The sequence below is a fragment of the Ceratotherium simum genome, chromosome 26 (assembly GCF_057802395.1).
Source record: "Ceratotherium simum simum isolate JZ-2026a chromosome 26, ASM5780239v1, whole genome shotgun sequence".
Taxonomy (NCBI): domain Eukaryota; kingdom Metazoa; phylum Chordata; class Mammalia; order Perissodactyla; family Rhinocerotidae; genus Ceratotherium; species Ceratotherium simum.
The window spans coordinates 42,861,598-42,878,175 of NC_141925.1; the positions used below are offsets into that span (position 1 = coordinate 42,861,598).

The following is a 16,578-nucleotide window of genomic DNA, read 5'->3' on the forward strand; positions in this document are numbered from 1 at the left end:
CGGGGGTGTGGAGGGGGAGTTGCAGGCAGACAGTAGTTTTCAAATTTCCCCAGTTGGTTCTAATCAATCTCAAAGCCAAAGTTGAGACCCACTGCGCAATGCTATGTACTTTGCATGACATTCTCATGCAGTTCTTACAAGGTCTTTATGAGGTATGTGATATTAGAAGCATCTACACTTTACAGAAATACAGAGAGGTTGAGTAACTTGTCCACAGTCACACTGCACTGGATGTTACCGCATGCTGAGGGGTATTCCTGGACAGCAGAGGGCAGGCTGGGAGAGGAGCAGTCTGTGATTCCTTGCCAGAGTGGAGCCTGAGGAAGCCAGTAGACTTGGGGATGGCCACCTTGCAGTGACAGCTGCTTTTAATTTGTGTCAAGAAGAACAGCTGCCTTTTAATTAGAATAGCTTGGGATTTTTTCCGGCTGCCAGTCTAAGCCAGTTAGCAGGGATTAGTGCAGTCAGGGAAGGGCGAGCACAGCGGCTCTAGACTGCTCCAGGGCAGTCCCAGTCACTGAGGGCCTGAGGGGGAAGTTGCTGGCCACGTGCGGAGTCTCCAGAGGCGGTGGGCAGCCACTGCAGGCAGGAAATCAGCCCTGGCCGGTGGTGTGCGCTGAGGGGCCATGGCCAGGCATCGAGCTGCTTGGTTTAGGAGCAAGGGGCAGGGGGCAGAGGGTACTGTGGAGGGGTCTCTGGAGCTCGGGGGAGTGGAAGGCAATGCTTCCATTGACCGGCCCCCCCAAGGCCCTCCATCAGCCTTTGACCCTGATGGCTTGTCTTCCTCCCAGCCCCTCACCCTGGCCCTCGCAGGCTCTCCAATCATCCCCCTGGGGCTCTGTATATCCCTCTTCTGGTGTCCCAACAGCCCTGCGGCCGGCCAGCAGGACGCCAAGGCTGGCTTATTCCCTTCTTCGTGTTCCGACCAACGCTTGCTATTTTCCCCCCATATTAACTATTGCACCACCAGGTCAGGCGCTGCTCAGCGTCAGGTTACCGTCCGACTGAGTTCATGCGAGAGGAGTGGGGCTGCGGTAGCTATCTCAACAGCCCCTTCAACCCTGAAATTGAGTCCTGTAAAACTGAGGGCTTCCCTTGAACAATAGCCCATCTCCCCATTAAATCAGAAACTCTGAAAGATGATGTGTTCTGTCTTTCTGACCAGACTGGGGGCAGGGACCATGAAGCTCCTCAAAGACAGGAAGGAAGGGATTCTCCTCATTCTAGGCCCTCCCCCAGATTGTGAGTACATCCCTTCTTTCCGGGCTTCCACAGGGCTAGAGGTACAGCAGAGTTCAGCTGTTAGGACACATGGAGCAGCTTGGCCAACAGGAGCACAGGCTCCTGCTCTGGCCGCTGCTGACCACATGGGCTCTGTCTTTTACCTCGCCACCTCTCAGCAAAACCACTTCTTGGCTCTCTGACCACCTTCAGGTCACTTCCCTTCAGTTCCCTCACCTGTATGGCGGGGACACCTTTACCCATCCCACGGGAGTGTCGTAGGGTTAAATGCATTCAATGAGACAGTGTGTGCACAGACTAGGTCCTCAGCGGCTGTTAGACCCCTTGCCTTCTGCCCCTCTGAGAAGGCCACCTTCATCTCCTAGCTCTGCTGCCTCTCTCCGCCTTTTATTCCCTAGTGTTCAACTCCCTGGACATGTCCCGCTCCGTGTCAGTGACGACAGCTGGGCAGTGCCGCCTCGCCCCGCTGATCCAGGTCATATTGGACTGCAGCCACCTCTATGATTACACCGTCAAGCTGCTCTTCAAACTCCACTCCTGTGAGTACCCCTGACAGGGCCAAGTCCTTTCCGTGAGCTTCTGGCCAGAGGGAGGGTCACAGCCTGAGGCTGTCCCTGGAGAAATACAGCTCCGTTCAGTGCCCTGTCTGCTTCTGTTCCAAAAGACCCTGGAGCGACTTTAGAAGAGCAGGGTGTCAGCTTTGGTGTGCCCCGTGAGTGCCTGGCTTGCCATAGTGATGTCCCAGGATGTCCTCTTCCTCCACTACTGGCTTTACCACATCTCCATCCATACACGTCATGTATTCTAGGAACCACACAAATGATAACAGACCTGGCCTAGACCACAGGAGCAAAGGCAGTGGTTTCCAAAGTGTTCATCGTCACAGTCTCTTTGTACAAATGGAATTTTGTAGAGAAATATAAAATATAAAACAGAAGCTGCTCAGGTAAATGGAGGGCCATCCCTTACTAGCTACAGATCCCCGGGATGCTTTCGTACAATATATATTGGAAACTACTGGTTTTGCAGAAGTTCTCGTACTTTTGTGTGCTTCTTGTTTGAAATGGTGTGTGGGGGTCCTGCAGGGTCCACGTTAGTCTGTCTGGTGGGTTCAGGGTCTGCATTGTTAAACCATGTGCTAATTTAGAATCTAGGTGGTTCCTGGGCCACTCTGAGGTGGCCACCGTGAAGGACATACACATGCAAAGTGTGTGGATGGTGGAAAACCAAGAAAAGTCAAAGCATGAGTGGATCCTAGCAAGGTTTTATTTTAGAAGTCGAGGACAAGGGCTGCTCTGGAACTGTGGTCACTGGCAAGGAGATCTGGTTACTTAGACAGGACAGAGGAAGCAGCATCGCTCTGATTAGTCCAGGAGGCTTTGTGGAAGGGAGGCTGGAATTCGATGTTCAAGGGTTAGAAAGGCTTTGGAGCAGTGGGCGTGCCTGAAGAGAGCAGAGATCGGACTAAACCCCAAGAGAAGGCGGCAGGCGGTTGCTGGGAAGCTCTGAATAGATGAACCTGTGGTTGTTGCTGTGATGCTATGGAACCCAGTTGCCCACTACATCATTTCCACTTCCTTATGAAGTGGTAAGTTAGGAGAAGAGGCAAGTAATTAAGTATTTGGGTTTAAAGGCCAAGACCCACGCAGACTGCCTCTGGGCCGGGGAACCACGTGGCTGGAGGAAAAGGGGGGAGGGACACTCCACACAGTATATACTTTTCTAAAAATAAAGGTTTTATTTTATAACAGTTTTAGATCTACAGAAAAGTTGCAAAGATAGTTCAGAGAGTTCCCATATATCCCTGAACCCAGTTTCCCCTGTTGTTAACATCTTACATTAATATGATACATTTGTCACGACTAATGAACAAATTTTGATACATTATTGTGAATGGACGTCCATACTTTATTCAGATTCCCACAGTTTTTACCCAGTGTCCTTTTTCTGTCCCAGGAACCCATCCAGGGACCACATTACAGTCAGTCATTTTGTCTCCTTAGGCTCCTCTTGGCTCTGACAGTTTCTCAAACTTTCCTTGTTTTTGAGGACCTTGACAGTTTGGAGGAGTCCTGGTCAGATATTTGTAGAATTGGAGTTTGTCCAATGTTTTTCTCGTGATTGGACTGGGGTTAAGGGTTCATAGGAGAAAGATCACTGAGGTAAAGTGCCATTGTCATCCGTTGTACCCTTTTGCCCTTTGGAATTATCACACCTTATATGTATCCTATTTATACCAAATGAATATTCGAAAATTACTAAAATTTAAATTTAAAAAATAAAAGGATCACTGAGTTGTGATCTATAGCTGAGATACACAGAATCACACAATCTGGGAGGTGAAAGGATGTCAGAGACCCTGCTCTGTAGGGGAGGAGGTTGGCCCTAAGAGGCCACCGCTCATCCAGTGTCATAGAATTAGCAGTGACCAGGCAGACACTGGACCTAGATCCCCAAGTCTTAGTCCTGTAGTCTTTGCTTTCTGACAGGCATCCTCTTTGGCAGGCTCTGTGGATCTTTTCCAGAATAACGTCCACCCTGGGCCCCACCCAGTGCATACACCCCTGGGAGAGAACCACACCACCGGGACCTGCCATGGTCCATCCTGCTGCTTGGTCTGGTCACTGCTTCTTCTGTGGTCAGGGACACAGCTTCCAGCCCACTGTGCCCAGAATGGCTCGCACTCTGGGAGCAAACGGAAGGAAAGATTTGGAGGATCAGTGCCCCCAGACTCTGCTGGTCCCACTGGGCCACGTGGTTCCCAGTGCTAGGGCAGTTCTAGACCGGGAATGCCCCCCAACAGGGCTGGCCACAAGCCCCAGGAAGGATGGTCCCCCCCCTCCAGAGCCCTGCTGTGGCTTGCCTGCCCGCTGGTCCTCCTCTCCTTCTCATTCTTTTCCAATTTCCTCCAGGCCTCCCAGCTGACACCCTGCAAGGCCACCGGGACCGCTTCCTGGAGCAGTTCACAAAGTAAGTGGCTTACGTGATGGAAATGAAGGCAGACCAAGAAGTGCTATAAAATCGGTTAATCCCTGCGAGAGCACTTGCTTTAAAATAATTGAAGGATGAGGATATCTGCATTTTAAGGCAATAAAGTGAAGGAAAATAACTAGGACAGCAGCAAACTCGGGCTGAGGAAGCTGTCAGTTCTCCAATAAATCCCACAGAAGCACACAGAAGGAGGTTTCATGGGTTCCTTCGTCACCTGCTCTATGCCCAGGGCTTCATCCTCTTTGCTTTTTCTTCTCCCTAATTTCTCTTGGTCTTATACCACGTACGTGCTAACAACTGCCAAATGTATCTCTCTCTAGCCGAACCTCACCTTCAAATCCCCATCTCTCATTGTCATTTGACATCTCTACCCCAAACTTAAATATCAGACTGAACTCTAAGTTTTCCTCGAAAAACCTTTCTCCCCAGTGTTTTCTATCTCCATAAATACTGCAACCATCCACTTAGGCCAGAGATCTGGAACTCACCGTTTTCCTCGTCCCCCATGTCCATCCATTAGCAGCTTCAGTTGATGCTCTACAGATGTATCTGGGCTCCAACCGTATCTCCATCTCTTCAGCTCCCACTGCTGCCTAACAGGACCCTCCAACATTGACAGGATGCCCGGGACTTCCACTCCTGCCTCCTACCGTCCTATCCTGACCCAGCAGCTAGAACAGCCTTGTAAAAACATAAATCCCTTGCTCAAGACCATTTAATGTCTTCTGATTCCACTGAGAATAAATCCAAGCTCTTCTCTGAGGTCTACAAGGCCCTGCACAGTCTGGCGCCTGCCTGCCATGTCTGACCTCGTCTCCAGTGCTCATAGTGTTGCAGCCACACGGGGTCCCCTTCCAGTTCCTGGAGCCCACCCAGCACGTTCCTCCGTCAGGGCCTTCATGCTTGCTATTCCCTCTCTCTGGGCTCTTCTCTCAGCCTGGCTAGCTCCGGGTCGTCTTCGGTCACCTCCTCACAAAGGCAGTCTCTGGCCGCCTTATTGAAGTGGAGTCTTCTTCCCCATCTCCTATTCCTCCAACTCCAGCTCCCACCCCCGAATTGTCCATCACAGCATGCTATTTGTCTCCTTCATAGTTCTTAGCACAACTTTATATCTGTTTGACTGTCTTGTCCATTGTTATAACCCCAGCACCTGATGCATAGCATGCAATTAAGCATATAGTGTTTATAAATATTTGAATGAATTAATGAGCTAATAAGCCAGCTATCTAGTCTAGAAGAGGAAGACCTTGTCTCACTAAGGGGTAAATTATTCTGGAGCATTTGGGAAAGAAAATGGGTGACTCGGTGAGAAGTACCGCTCATCTTTCAATTAAATGTGTCCAGGAAGAGGGGAAGGAGTGGAGCGAGAGACAGGAGAACCGAAGGAGCAAGAAGGCCTCGTGGCTTAGCACTGTCTGTTTTGACGCTCTCGTTTTTCCTGTTCATTTCTTCACCCTTGACAACAGGGAAAGCGTAGCTCCCAAATCCCAAGCTCAGGCTCCTCTTGCTGGTCCCCAAGCAGCAATCAGGACAAATTCAGGGTCACACTAACCTCCTGGTTTCCTTGTTCCGTTTGAAAAGCCTCGTATGTTTATTCTAGAATAAATGACTTATTAAATCCTAGGAGACAGGCCCTGGGGCTGATTTCCTGGAACGTTGAATTCCAGTAGCTTGTGAAAGCAGTAAAGCCTGTTACTGTTGGCTCCAGCCCAGAAAGAGGGGGACGTGTGGTCAGGTGATTTTATTTCCTTTAATTTTTTCTAGCTTATGAAAACATCTCCCATGAGTAGCCGCCTGACTTTCTCTTCCACGTAGACATGGTGACTCTGAGGCCTCACTGTCCTCGAATTCAGAGAAAGCAGCAATGACGTCACAGGGACAGTCCTAAGTTGGCGTCTGAAGGGCTGTGATGAGACCCCAGGAGTTTAGTTTATTGGGCTGAGCTGGAGAAAATTCTGTGTTACAGAGGGTACTGAGATCCGTGATCCTCTTTCATCTCAGCAAGTATGTCTGGTGCTCTCAGCTTTCTTGGCCTTCCATGTTCAGATTCAAAATAGAGACTTGAGGATGAAAAAAGGTTTTAGTTTCTTCGTTCCCATATTCATCCAAGATTAGGACACAGTATAGATAAATTGTTTTTCTCCAGCGAATACTTGTTGAGTAACTCTTCTATGCCTGCTCAGTCTCTGCCCTCTAGAAGCTTCTACAGTCATGGATTGCTTAATGATGGGGATACATTCTAAGAAATGCGTCGTTAGGTGCTTTCGTCGTTGTGCGAACATCATAGAGTGTTTGAAGGGGAACAAAGTTTGCCACCCAAAAATGTGTCTCTTTAACATGAGGATTATTTTAGGCTGACTTTTTTTAAGAAAGAAAAGACTCAGCGTTCTTTTTTACCTCCCCCTTAACTGCCTAAAAGAGTTCATATAAAAAAACCTGTCTCTGGGTCCGGCCCAGTGCCATAGCGGTTGGGTTCGCGCGCTCCATTTCAGCGGCCCCGGGGTTCACCAGGTTGGATCCTGTGTGCAGATCTGTACACCGTTTGTCGAGCCGGGCTGAGGTGGCATCCCACATAGAGCCACTAGAAGGATGTACAGCTATGACATACAGCTATCTACTGGGGCTTTGGGGAGAGAAAGGGAAAAAAGGAGGAAGACTGGCAATAAACGTTAGCTCAGGACCAATCTTTCTAAAAAAAAAAAAAAAATCCTGTGTCAGGAAGCAAGCTGTCACCTTAGCCTAACATGAACTAGATGGTAGTCAGGGAGGAACCTAGAAAAGCCTGTTGGGGCTCCTCTCTGTGTCTTCTGTTTCTGGGTGGCCAAGCACTTGTTTTCCAGACATTTGCTCCTTTTCACCTAGCTGTGAACTGCCTTCTCTTTGAAGTCACTGACTCTCCCCACCCTCCAACATCTTTTGTCTTTAGCTCTGAGGATGGTTTTTAAGGTGAGGGTTTCAGCCATTTTGGCAAGTTACTCAGTTTTCCTGGGTTTTTCCCATTTAAACTTTTGTTTGCTTTTCTTCTGTTAATCTGTCTCATGTCAATTTAATTCTTAGACCAGCCAGAAGGACCTAGAAGGGTAGAGTAAAATGTCTTCTTCCCCTACAGTTCTTAAACCTAGATGGTATAGTCTACTACACAGCTAGGCTACATGGTACTAATGTTATGGGACTGCCATCATAGATGCGATCCGTCATTGACCAAAGTGTTGTTATGCAGCACATGGCTATAGTCTAACTGGAGAGAGAACAAATAGCTCTAAAACATGGTGAATTCATTAAAAGGAGATCTCCCTTAGTACTTAAGTTCCCTTCCCTTTTCCTATGGTTAGTTGGTTTGTTCTCGGAGAAAATAAATTTATTTTAATATCACCCTACACCAAACATTCCTAGGAAGATACGTTGCCAAATGCAGCATATATTCTACAATGATGCAGAAATTAGTTTTTGGATTATCTACTCACCCAAAGGATTTTGTAGTTTCAGTTACTCTTGCCTCACCACCAGATACGTGAGGACTGGCTGTAAACAGTCTGTCTTTGTAGCGTCATAATTGAATCCCAGCGCCATGGAGGCCATCTCCTTGACAGCCTGCGCCTTTAGGCTAGGCAGGCAGTAGGAAAAGTGGGTGGTTGCCCTGTCCCCTCCCCAGGGCTGGTGAAGGCTCCCAGCACCCCTCAGGCCCTTCTCCATCCCTAGGCTGAAAGATCTGTTCTACCGCTCCAGCAACCTACAGTACTTCAAGCGACTCATTCAGATCCCTCAGCTGCCTGAGGTAAGTGTGCCCCACCATACCCCAAGATCTGCTGAGTCCAGGCTGGCAGGCCCAGCAGGTAAGCACGGTTTGAGGATGTGTCTTGCCTCTTCAGAACCCACCCAACTTCCTACGAGCCTCTGCCCTGTCAGAACACATCAGCCCTGTGGTGGTGATCCCAGCCGAGGCCTCATCCCCTGACAACGAGCCAGTCTTAGAGAAGGATGACCTCATGGACATGGATGCCTCCCAGCAGGTTAGGACCACTGGGAGAGAAACCTGGCCCTTTCCATTGCCCCCAAGTGCAGGGGAGAGGGTGGGAGAGGCTCTGGCCAAGGCTCGTTGGCTCTAACCAGATTCAGCCACCTTTTAACCCAAGCACTAACCTAGACTGAGCACCCTGCCCTGTGGTCCCTGGGAGGGACCGTAAAGGGATTTGAGCCAAATTAAGAAAGGGTCCATTCTCACATGTCATTCATTTGACCCCCACACAGAATTCTCTGACTCTTTAACTTTGTTCTCAATCCTTTTTGGTCACCACAGAATTTATTTGACAACAAGTTTGATGACATCTTTGGCAGCTCATTCAGCAGTGATCCCTTCAATTTCAACAGTCAAAATGGTGTGAACAAGGATGAGAAGTGAGTCTAAGCTGGGTTAAAGCAGGTGGTGCAGAAGTTAAGTGAAGCCGTGATCTGACTCATAACACCTAACCAAAGATGGATGCTTCATGATACTTGGGCTTCTTAGATAAATGTCTTGACCCTCAAATATTGGCCCCCTTGGTCCCAGAGGCAAATCAAATGAGGCTGAAATAACTGAGGACCCGTGGGTATTATGAGTATCTGGTAACACTGATAGTCTTAAAGTATAATTTATGGAATTTCAGAGAATTGTCCCCAAATTAACACCAACTTTTAACTTCCTCCCCTGATCTCCCAGCTCACATTTAAAAGGAAGGGGGTGGAAGCAGACTTGTTCTTCTGTTCCCAGGGGTCACTTAATTGATCAGCTGTACAGAGAAGTCAGCGGGCTGAAAGCCCAGCTGGAGAGCTTCAAGACTGAGGTATGCGTCGGGCTCTGATCTGTGCCTGGGCCTCCCCAGAGCGTGACAGATTTGCATATTAAATTTGCTTCACAGAGATGCTTGCTGGACCACATCTTAAGGGGATTTCGTTAGTAGAAATGCCAAAGCCAGAAGGACCTGGTCTTCCGTGGTCTCAATTGTAATACATTTCCATGGTACTTGCCTTGCAAATGGCATTTATGCCACGCTCCAGCATGTCCCTGTGATCCTCAGAGACAGCTGGGATCACCGACTGGCTGTGAAGCTGTGCTGAGAAAGACCTGTTCTTCTCACACGGCGATAAGAAGGTTTGATCTGTACCTCTGATGGCTGTTTGCCGTGTCTGGTGCTGTAAATATGCCTGCCCCTCAGACCCATGGCTGGTCAGAGGCATTACTCACGGGACAAGCGGACATCCTCTCTTTCCTCGTTCCAGCTCGTCCATCACTGCTCCCAGTCTAACAGGACCAGAGTTCCCCTGCCCTCATCCCTTGTTGTTGTTGGCTGGGTGGCTTGGAATGACCAGAAGGCTCAATTCTCATGAGGCCTTGGGAGTGGGCTTGTTAGGAAAACCTAGGTATTTGTTTGGTTGGTTCTGGAAACATGGTAGGACCCACTTCTTCTGCCCAGCACACCCAACCATGGCATGAGGCGAGCGGACACATTACCTATGTCCCTCCCACAGAGCCAGCGGGCCGTGCTGCAGCTGAAGGGCCGCATCAGCGAGCTGGAGGCCGAGCTGGCCGAGCAGCAGCACCTGCGGCAGCAGGCGGCCGACGACAGCGAGTTCCTCCGGGCGGAGCTGGACGAGCTCAAGAAGAAGCGAGAAGACACAGAGAAGGCTCAGCGGAGCCTGACAGAGATCGAGAGTGAGAGGCTGTGGGGGGTAGGCATGAGGGTGGGGGTGCAGAGTGCAGTCTAGCTAGACTCAGGATGGAGGATGAGGCGGCCGAGCCCCAGGCTTGCGTCTGCCCAGAAGAGCTGTCAGGAATGCCAACTCTTGTCACCAGTCAGAGGGCGGATTGGAGTCCAGCAGGTGGAGAGCCCCACGTGAGGCACGGAGATGGGGAACGCAAAAGAAGATGACGATGGAGTGCCTGCCCTGGGAGGGTGGATCTTTGAAGGAGCGATAGCCTGATAAAGTAAACACTGTGTGTATAAATGCTCAGGAGGCAGGAGTCAGTGGAGTGGGTTGAGTCAGGAGAATTCTTTATTCAAGAAAACTTCCCAGAGGAGTTTATTTAAGTAGGATTTTTGAGGGAGATGGTGTATGCATTTGTGAAAAGAAAGGAGGATCTTCTAGGGACCCTGGCTTATTGGAAGGCAGGCAGAGTGTCCCAGCAAGGGTACCCTCCTCACCTAGCCCTTGACAATACAGGGAAAGCCCAAGCCAACGAACAGCGGTACAGCAAACTAAAGGAAAAGTACAGTGAGCTGGTGCAGAACCACGCTGACCTGCTGCGGAAGGTAGGACCCTCAACCTCCCCCTTGCTGTGCGCAGACCCCACACCACAGGGGAGATAGCAACTCAGGCTTCGTGGCTTCTCCAGGTCCAGTGCCCTCACCAATTTCTAGTGGGTCGCCACCATTTCTTGGGAACCACAGCTTTTCAGGCTCACTTGCCTCCCATTATCTTGAGCTCCACCTTAGATGCCAGCCCCTCTTGTGTTATCCCTCATCTTTATTATTCTCGTAAATGCTTGAGAGTCGACTCTCTGAAGATGACGGCTTTATTCTGGCTTCCCTCTGAGTAGGAAAGTCATTCTGTGTCCAACTCTAGGACTCTCACGGGCTGAATGCTGTCATTTGTTCTAGAAGGAAGATGTCCTGCAAGCCTGAGATGAGCCAATTCAAGACACTGTTCTTCCCTTACAGAATGCGGAGGTGACCAAACAGGTGTCTGTGGCCAGACAAGCCCAGGTGGATCTGGAACGAGAGAAAAAAGAGCTAGAGGATTCCTTCCAACGCCTGAGTGAGCAGGCCCAGCGAAAGGTGAGTGGAAGGAGAGGTACGCGGAGAGGGAGAGAGGGGTCTGTTCGATTGGAAGCAGACCTTGGGCACTGCACAGATCGAAAGCCCTTGTCTGCTCCACAGCAGTTCTGTGGGTTAGAGCCTGTGAGAGGGCTGCAGGAGGCCATGTAGAACAGGACATGGTTACCCTCGCATACACGGTTAGAGGCAGGAAGTGCTGAAGGGACCCAGGTTGAGCGGAGTTCATCAACAAAGGCTTTCCAAGGGCGAGTCTCCAGGACAGCTTGAAGAATTGAAAGTGCGTGGATATCAAAGAGGGGGACGAGCGTTTACAAAGACTTACAGCCAGGAGAACGCCCATGTGTTGGGGTAGGGCTGGCAGGCAGATCAGCGTGGAGGAAGAGATGTTGGACGGATAAAACTGAATGCCTTACACTTAGAGTAGTGGCTTGCACACTTTTCTGTGACCCAAAGTAAAAAAATACATCTATCTAGTGGAAATAAAAGTTTCACAAAGCAATACTTATTTTTACTATGTGAATGCATTTGGATATGTTTTTGCTCTATTTCATTTTTTAAAAAATGTTAGCTGTGAGTTCTTACTGAGTCACAACCTACTCTTTGAAAAACAGCACTTAGAAAAGAAAGAAGGAAACAAAGAAAAAGAAAAGAAAGAAGGAGAATCATTTCAAGATGTTGAGATTCAGCAGTGTGCCAAGTGTTGGGAAGCCTGAATCAAAGATCCAGTTCTGCTTTAGTTAGTGTTACGGGCTCAAGCATGCATTGGGAAGTGTTCCTACAGTTCTCTGCTGGCCATTCCACTTGGCCAGAAGGAAAATTTTTGGTACACTCTTAAGTTCTCACCTCCCCTCACACACACACACTTTTTGTTGAGGCAAAACTTGCATACAAAAGAGTACACAAATCTCACATTTATAGCTCGGGGATGTTTACATGTGTTTATCCCTTGTAACCACCACCCAGATCAGAATGCTCCTGGTTTTCTTCCCTTTCAGACTCAAGAACAGACGGAAGTACTAGAGAACTTGAAGCAAGAACTTGCCACCAGCAAACAGGAACTCCAGATTGTCCAGGGCAGCCTGGAGACCTCCGCCCAGGTGAGCATCACCTCCTTGCTCTCCCTTCCTCATTGCTTTCCCCTCTGGCTTTGGGATTGCTATCACCCAGCATCCATCACCATCCAGCATACGGCCAGCCTGGTCCCATCGGTGGTCAGTACGCTCTCAGGAGAATGGAAGTGGCAGATTAAAGAGAGAGTACCTCCTGTTCCTTGTGGCCTCATGGTGGGTTTGGACTTCTGGGAAGGGGACAGTTTAATTCTCCCAGCAACTCACTCTTTCCACGTGGTCACCATTGCAGTCACAAGACAAATGGGCAACCCAGATCGCCGAACTAGAGAAGGAGCGGGGTAGCTTGGTGAACACCATGGCTTCTCGAGAGGAGGAATTGTCTGCTCTTCAGAAACAGCTGGAAGACGCCCAGCTCAGACTGTCCAGCGCACAGGCAAGTAATGGATACTCGCTCCAGCTGACCAGTCAGACCTCACACCCAGGGGCCTCAGTGGTATATTCATGGAGGCCAGGGGTCTATGTAAGGGGCTTGGAGCTGTCAGCTTGATTGTGAAGGCATTCTGTAGGCTCCGCTCCTAATGCCAGCCTGCCGTACGTCACCCACAGAGCAGATGAGGGAAAGCAAGCTCTTTCTTTTTCATAGAAAGGACGTATCTCTCTCCCCTAGAGTGGACAACTTGTTGCAGTGGTCTATCCCCGTAGCCTCCTATGCTCAGGGACACACACCTGTGAACAAAGTAAAAGAGTTTTTCTCTGTGTCAAGCTAACTGGCTTGGGCCTCATTGGCAGTAGCTTGAGCTAAGATACCAAGAATCCCAGCTGTGTCACAGGTGGATGCTGCTCGAAGGCTGATTATGGAATCTACGGCAGACTTTAACCTCCCTGGACCATTTCTAGGAATCTATGGGTCAGCTTGCAAAGAACCAACGAAAAATGCTTCTGGTGGAGTCGAGGAAGGCTGCAGAGCAGATGGTACAAGAGGCCCTGAGGCAGCTTGAGGAGCCCGCTCTCATCAGCTGCACCGGACCTGCAGGTGCTCCTCCCTTGCCGGGCTTGCGGGTGCTGAGGCCGTACAGCTTGATGCTGTTCAGTGTCGGTGTTGAATCCCATGTGACGCTGAGCTCGGGTTCTTAGCTGGCTGCATGTCAGGATTGCCTGGGGATGCCCACCCCCGCCCCCATGATCAGTTCATTCAGAAGCTCTGTGGCACAGGGCCTGGGCAGTAGTATTTTATAAAGCCCCCAGGTGTGATAACTGTGCTTTAGTCGTGGATCCCACTAATGAAAGGCCCACTGGGAGCAAAGCCCTGATAAAAATTCCAAAGGCCAGTAGGAGGAGGGCCAGACAGTCCTGTGTCTCTCTAAGAAGGAAAATGTGGTCTGCATCAAGGGATGGTTGCTCGTGAACTTCAAGTCTAGACAGGGAGGTGTCCTAACGCATGGAGGGGCAGAAACAGTGAAAAAAATCCCTGTACAGTCACAGGTGTGAAGAGGGGCCCACTCTGCATGTACTCGAGTCCTAAGGGCACGCGAGTGGAGCAGAGGCCGAGTCAGAGAAGCCTCTGGATGAGAGGGAGCCTTTGAGCACAGTAGGTGGGGGAGCATCCAGGCCCAGGAGATTCATGCAGTCCTGGACGTGGCGACGAGCAGATCTCATTACAGCTCATTCTCAAGCATAGGGGACATGTTGGCAAAGTCATGAGAGGTCCCATTGAGCACAAGGCGGACAGGAGGAAACAGCTGATGGTTGGTTTTTATTATCAGATAGAAAAGTCTCGGTTTGGTGAGATACACAGCCAGGACTATTACCTCTCATTCAGCAGGGACCCCATCTGTGAGGAAACAACAGTTACAGATGAAGGGCACACTGAGTACCTAATTCACTGAGGGACTGCCAGAAAGTGGGCAATTGTGGGTGGATCCCAAGAAGAGATGGTAAGAGCTGGGTTTTGAAGGAAGAAGAGAGATATGAACCCGTGGAGGGGAGGAAAAGTGGGGAATACTAACAATGAAAACAGCACACATTTACTGAGTGCTTGCTGTATGCCGGGTACTGTTCTAAGTGCTTTACGCGCCCTGGTCCCACGAATCCTCACAGTGATGCTGTAGGGTGGTGCTCTTATGCCTCTGTGTTCAGATGAGGAGGCAGGCACAGACAGCCTGAGGTCACAGCCGGTACTGGTAGAGCCAGGAGCCACACCTATGCAGTGTGACTCAAGAGCCCATATTTTAACTCCTGTGCAGCACAGCCTCCACAGACCTGTGCACAGAGGCACAGTAGTGGGAATGACTGTGTTGCGTGCAGACCATGAGGGTAGATTAGCCTAATAGAGCCATGGGTCTGCGCTCAAGAGTAGTGAGAGTCCAAGGGCCTGGAAAGACTTACCAGGAAAGCCTGGATCTGATGCAATGGGCAGTAATGAGAAATGAGAGGCAGAATCTAGGCTGGCGGTGTGGTTGGAACTTGGCTAAGGGACCAGATAGGCTCAGAAGCACAGTTTCTGAAGCTACAGTAGGAGAATCGCGTACCAGCGTAGCCAATGATCTTTCCTCCCTCCCCCATCTTAGGGCAGCTCCTGTAGGGCTGGGGCCACTCACTAGGTAGGCTCATCCATCAGGTGGCTTAGCTAACGGGCGTGAAGTGAGCCGTGAGAACTCTGACATTTCCCCTGTCTTCCCTCTCACAGATCACCTTCTCTCCACCGTCAAGTCTGTTTCCAGCTGCATTGAGCAACTGGATAAAAGCTGCAGCCAGTATCTGGCCTGCCCCGAAGGTAAGAAAGGCGAAGGATAGGGTCTATCACTAGTGATGGCCGGGCAGGGTTCAGAAACACTGGAATGTGGAAATAGCAACGAGTTCCTATGCACCAAGAAAGGAGTGCATGCAACTTGTAAAGCGGGAAAGAAGGAGGTATGAAAGCGCTACCCTTCAGGCAGGGCTGAGCAACTTTCCTTTACACTCCTGGCAGACATCGGTGGGCTTCTGCACTCGGTAACCCTTCTTGCCCACTTGACCAGTGACACCATTGCTCACGGGAGCACCACCTGCCTTAGAGCTCCGCCAGAGCCTGCAGACTGTGAGTACCAGGGGTGAGGGGCCGTTCAGGAAAGCAGGGGAGCAGAGAGGGGCCTTTAAAAGTCTCTGTCACCTTGCCTCTCCAGCACTGACTGAGGCCTGTAAGCAGTATGGCAGGGAAACCCTCGTCTATCTGGCTTCCCTGGGGGAAGAAGGAACCCTTGAGAAGGCCGACAGCACAGCCATGAGGAGCTGCCTCAGCAAGATTGCTGCCATTGGCGAGGTATTATCAGTGGTGTTACCGGGGAAGGTTGTTACTGTCCTTGGGTGTGAATGTGGGTGATTTATGGGAATCAGTGTTATTTAAGCCACTTTTTTGTGCACTTACAGCTTGATTCTAGAAAGTGAGAGTTAGAGCTGAACAATCTGCCCCCTGAAGGACTTTCCAGTTATATTTAATTCATTGGCTATTAATTGAAAATCTGCTATGTAGTCGTCACTGTGCTAAGCAATAGCAAGGAAGAATAAGCACGGTTTCCGTGTTTTCAAGGATTTTTATCTGGTTGGGCAAGGAACATCTAAAATGGAGATAACTGTATATTTATTCATTCAGTAAAGATGTAGCGAATGTGTTCTATGTGCTTGGAATTCTGCTAGGTGTAGTCATATAGGGACAAATAAGATGGTCTCTATGGGGAAGAAAAATAAGGAAATCAGCCATTTCTATACAGTGTGATGAGAACTGTGAGATCTATTTTAAGAGTACAGTACAAAGCAGTATTTAATTAATTCCTAAAATACGTGGTAATGATAAGTTCAGGGAAGGAAGAGATCAGGGCCAGAGTTCAGATCCTCATCATCTCTCATTTGGACTCTTAAAACAGACTTCTGGGTAGTTTTTCTGCCTCTGGCCTCTTTTTCCTCTGCTGTCTTCCAAAAACCAGAAATCTGATTATGATTCCACTTGTTTGATAACAAAAATCAAATGATGTAACGTGACATACAAGGACCTTCACAGTCTGGCCCTTCGTCACCTTTCCAGGCCCCTCTTGCCCACCCCCTTCATCTTACAGTGTTGGTGGCTAGCACTGTAACGTGCGTGCTTACCTGCCTATTTCCCCCCGATGAGTCCTCAAAGGTAGAGCCCACACCTTCTTCATATTGTATCCCTAGTCCCTGGCATAATATCTGGCAGGTGGTTAACACCCAGCAAATGTTTAATTAATTGAATATGCACATGGAGAGAGCAAAACAGATTATAAAAGATCGGATCGGGGAGGAAGGCTCATACTGGGGAGAAGTGGGCAGTGAAGTGGAGAACCTTGAATGTCTGGATGAAGGAACCTTGAATGTCTATGGACAATGGGGAGTTGCTGACCTTTCCTTCAATAGGATGACATGATCATGGTGATACTTTAGTGATACTAAATTGATGGTGGCGGCCTAGG

General features: G+C 49.5%; 1 protein-coding gene across 4 annotated transcripts in view; it reads left to right on the forward strand.

Moving 5' to 3' along the window:
- HIP1 (huntingtin interacting protein 1) overlaps positions 1-16,578 on the forward strand; it is a 142,272-nt gene that overhangs the window by 111,725 nt on the left and 13,969 nt on the right. For 3 of the 4 annotated variants that reach the window (XM_014796544.2, XM_087417721.1, XM_087417720.1), the window contains exons 8-22: positions 1,641-1,781; positions 4,155-4,212; positions 7,933-8,008; positions 8,103-8,243; positions 8,531-8,628; positions 8,981-9,053; positions 9,739-9,922; positions 10,432-10,520; positions 10,929-11,045; positions 12,041-12,142; positions 12,405-12,548; positions 13,013-13,148; positions 14,802-14,888; positions 15,084-15,191; positions 15,277-15,413. In XM_014796544.2, the coding sequence (XP_014652030.1) occupies positions 1,641-1,781; positions 4,155-4,212; positions 7,933-8,008; positions 8,103-8,243; positions 8,531-8,628; positions 8,981-9,053; positions 9,739-9,922; positions 10,432-10,520; positions 10,929-11,045; positions 12,041-12,142; positions 12,405-12,548; positions 13,013-13,148; positions 14,802-14,888; positions 15,084-15,191; positions 15,277-15,413 (1,691 nt within the window). Of the gene's footprint in view, positions 1-1,165; positions 1,243-1,640; positions 1,782-4,154; positions 4,213-7,932; positions 8,009-8,102; positions 8,244-8,530; positions 8,629-8,980; positions 9,054-9,738; positions 9,923-10,431; positions 10,521-10,928; positions 11,046-12,040; positions 12,143-12,404; positions 12,549-13,012; positions 13,149-14,801; positions 14,889-15,083; positions 15,192-15,276; positions 15,414-16,578 lie in introns of all 4 variants that reach the window. The other variant, XM_087417722.1, reaches the window with a different exon arrangement.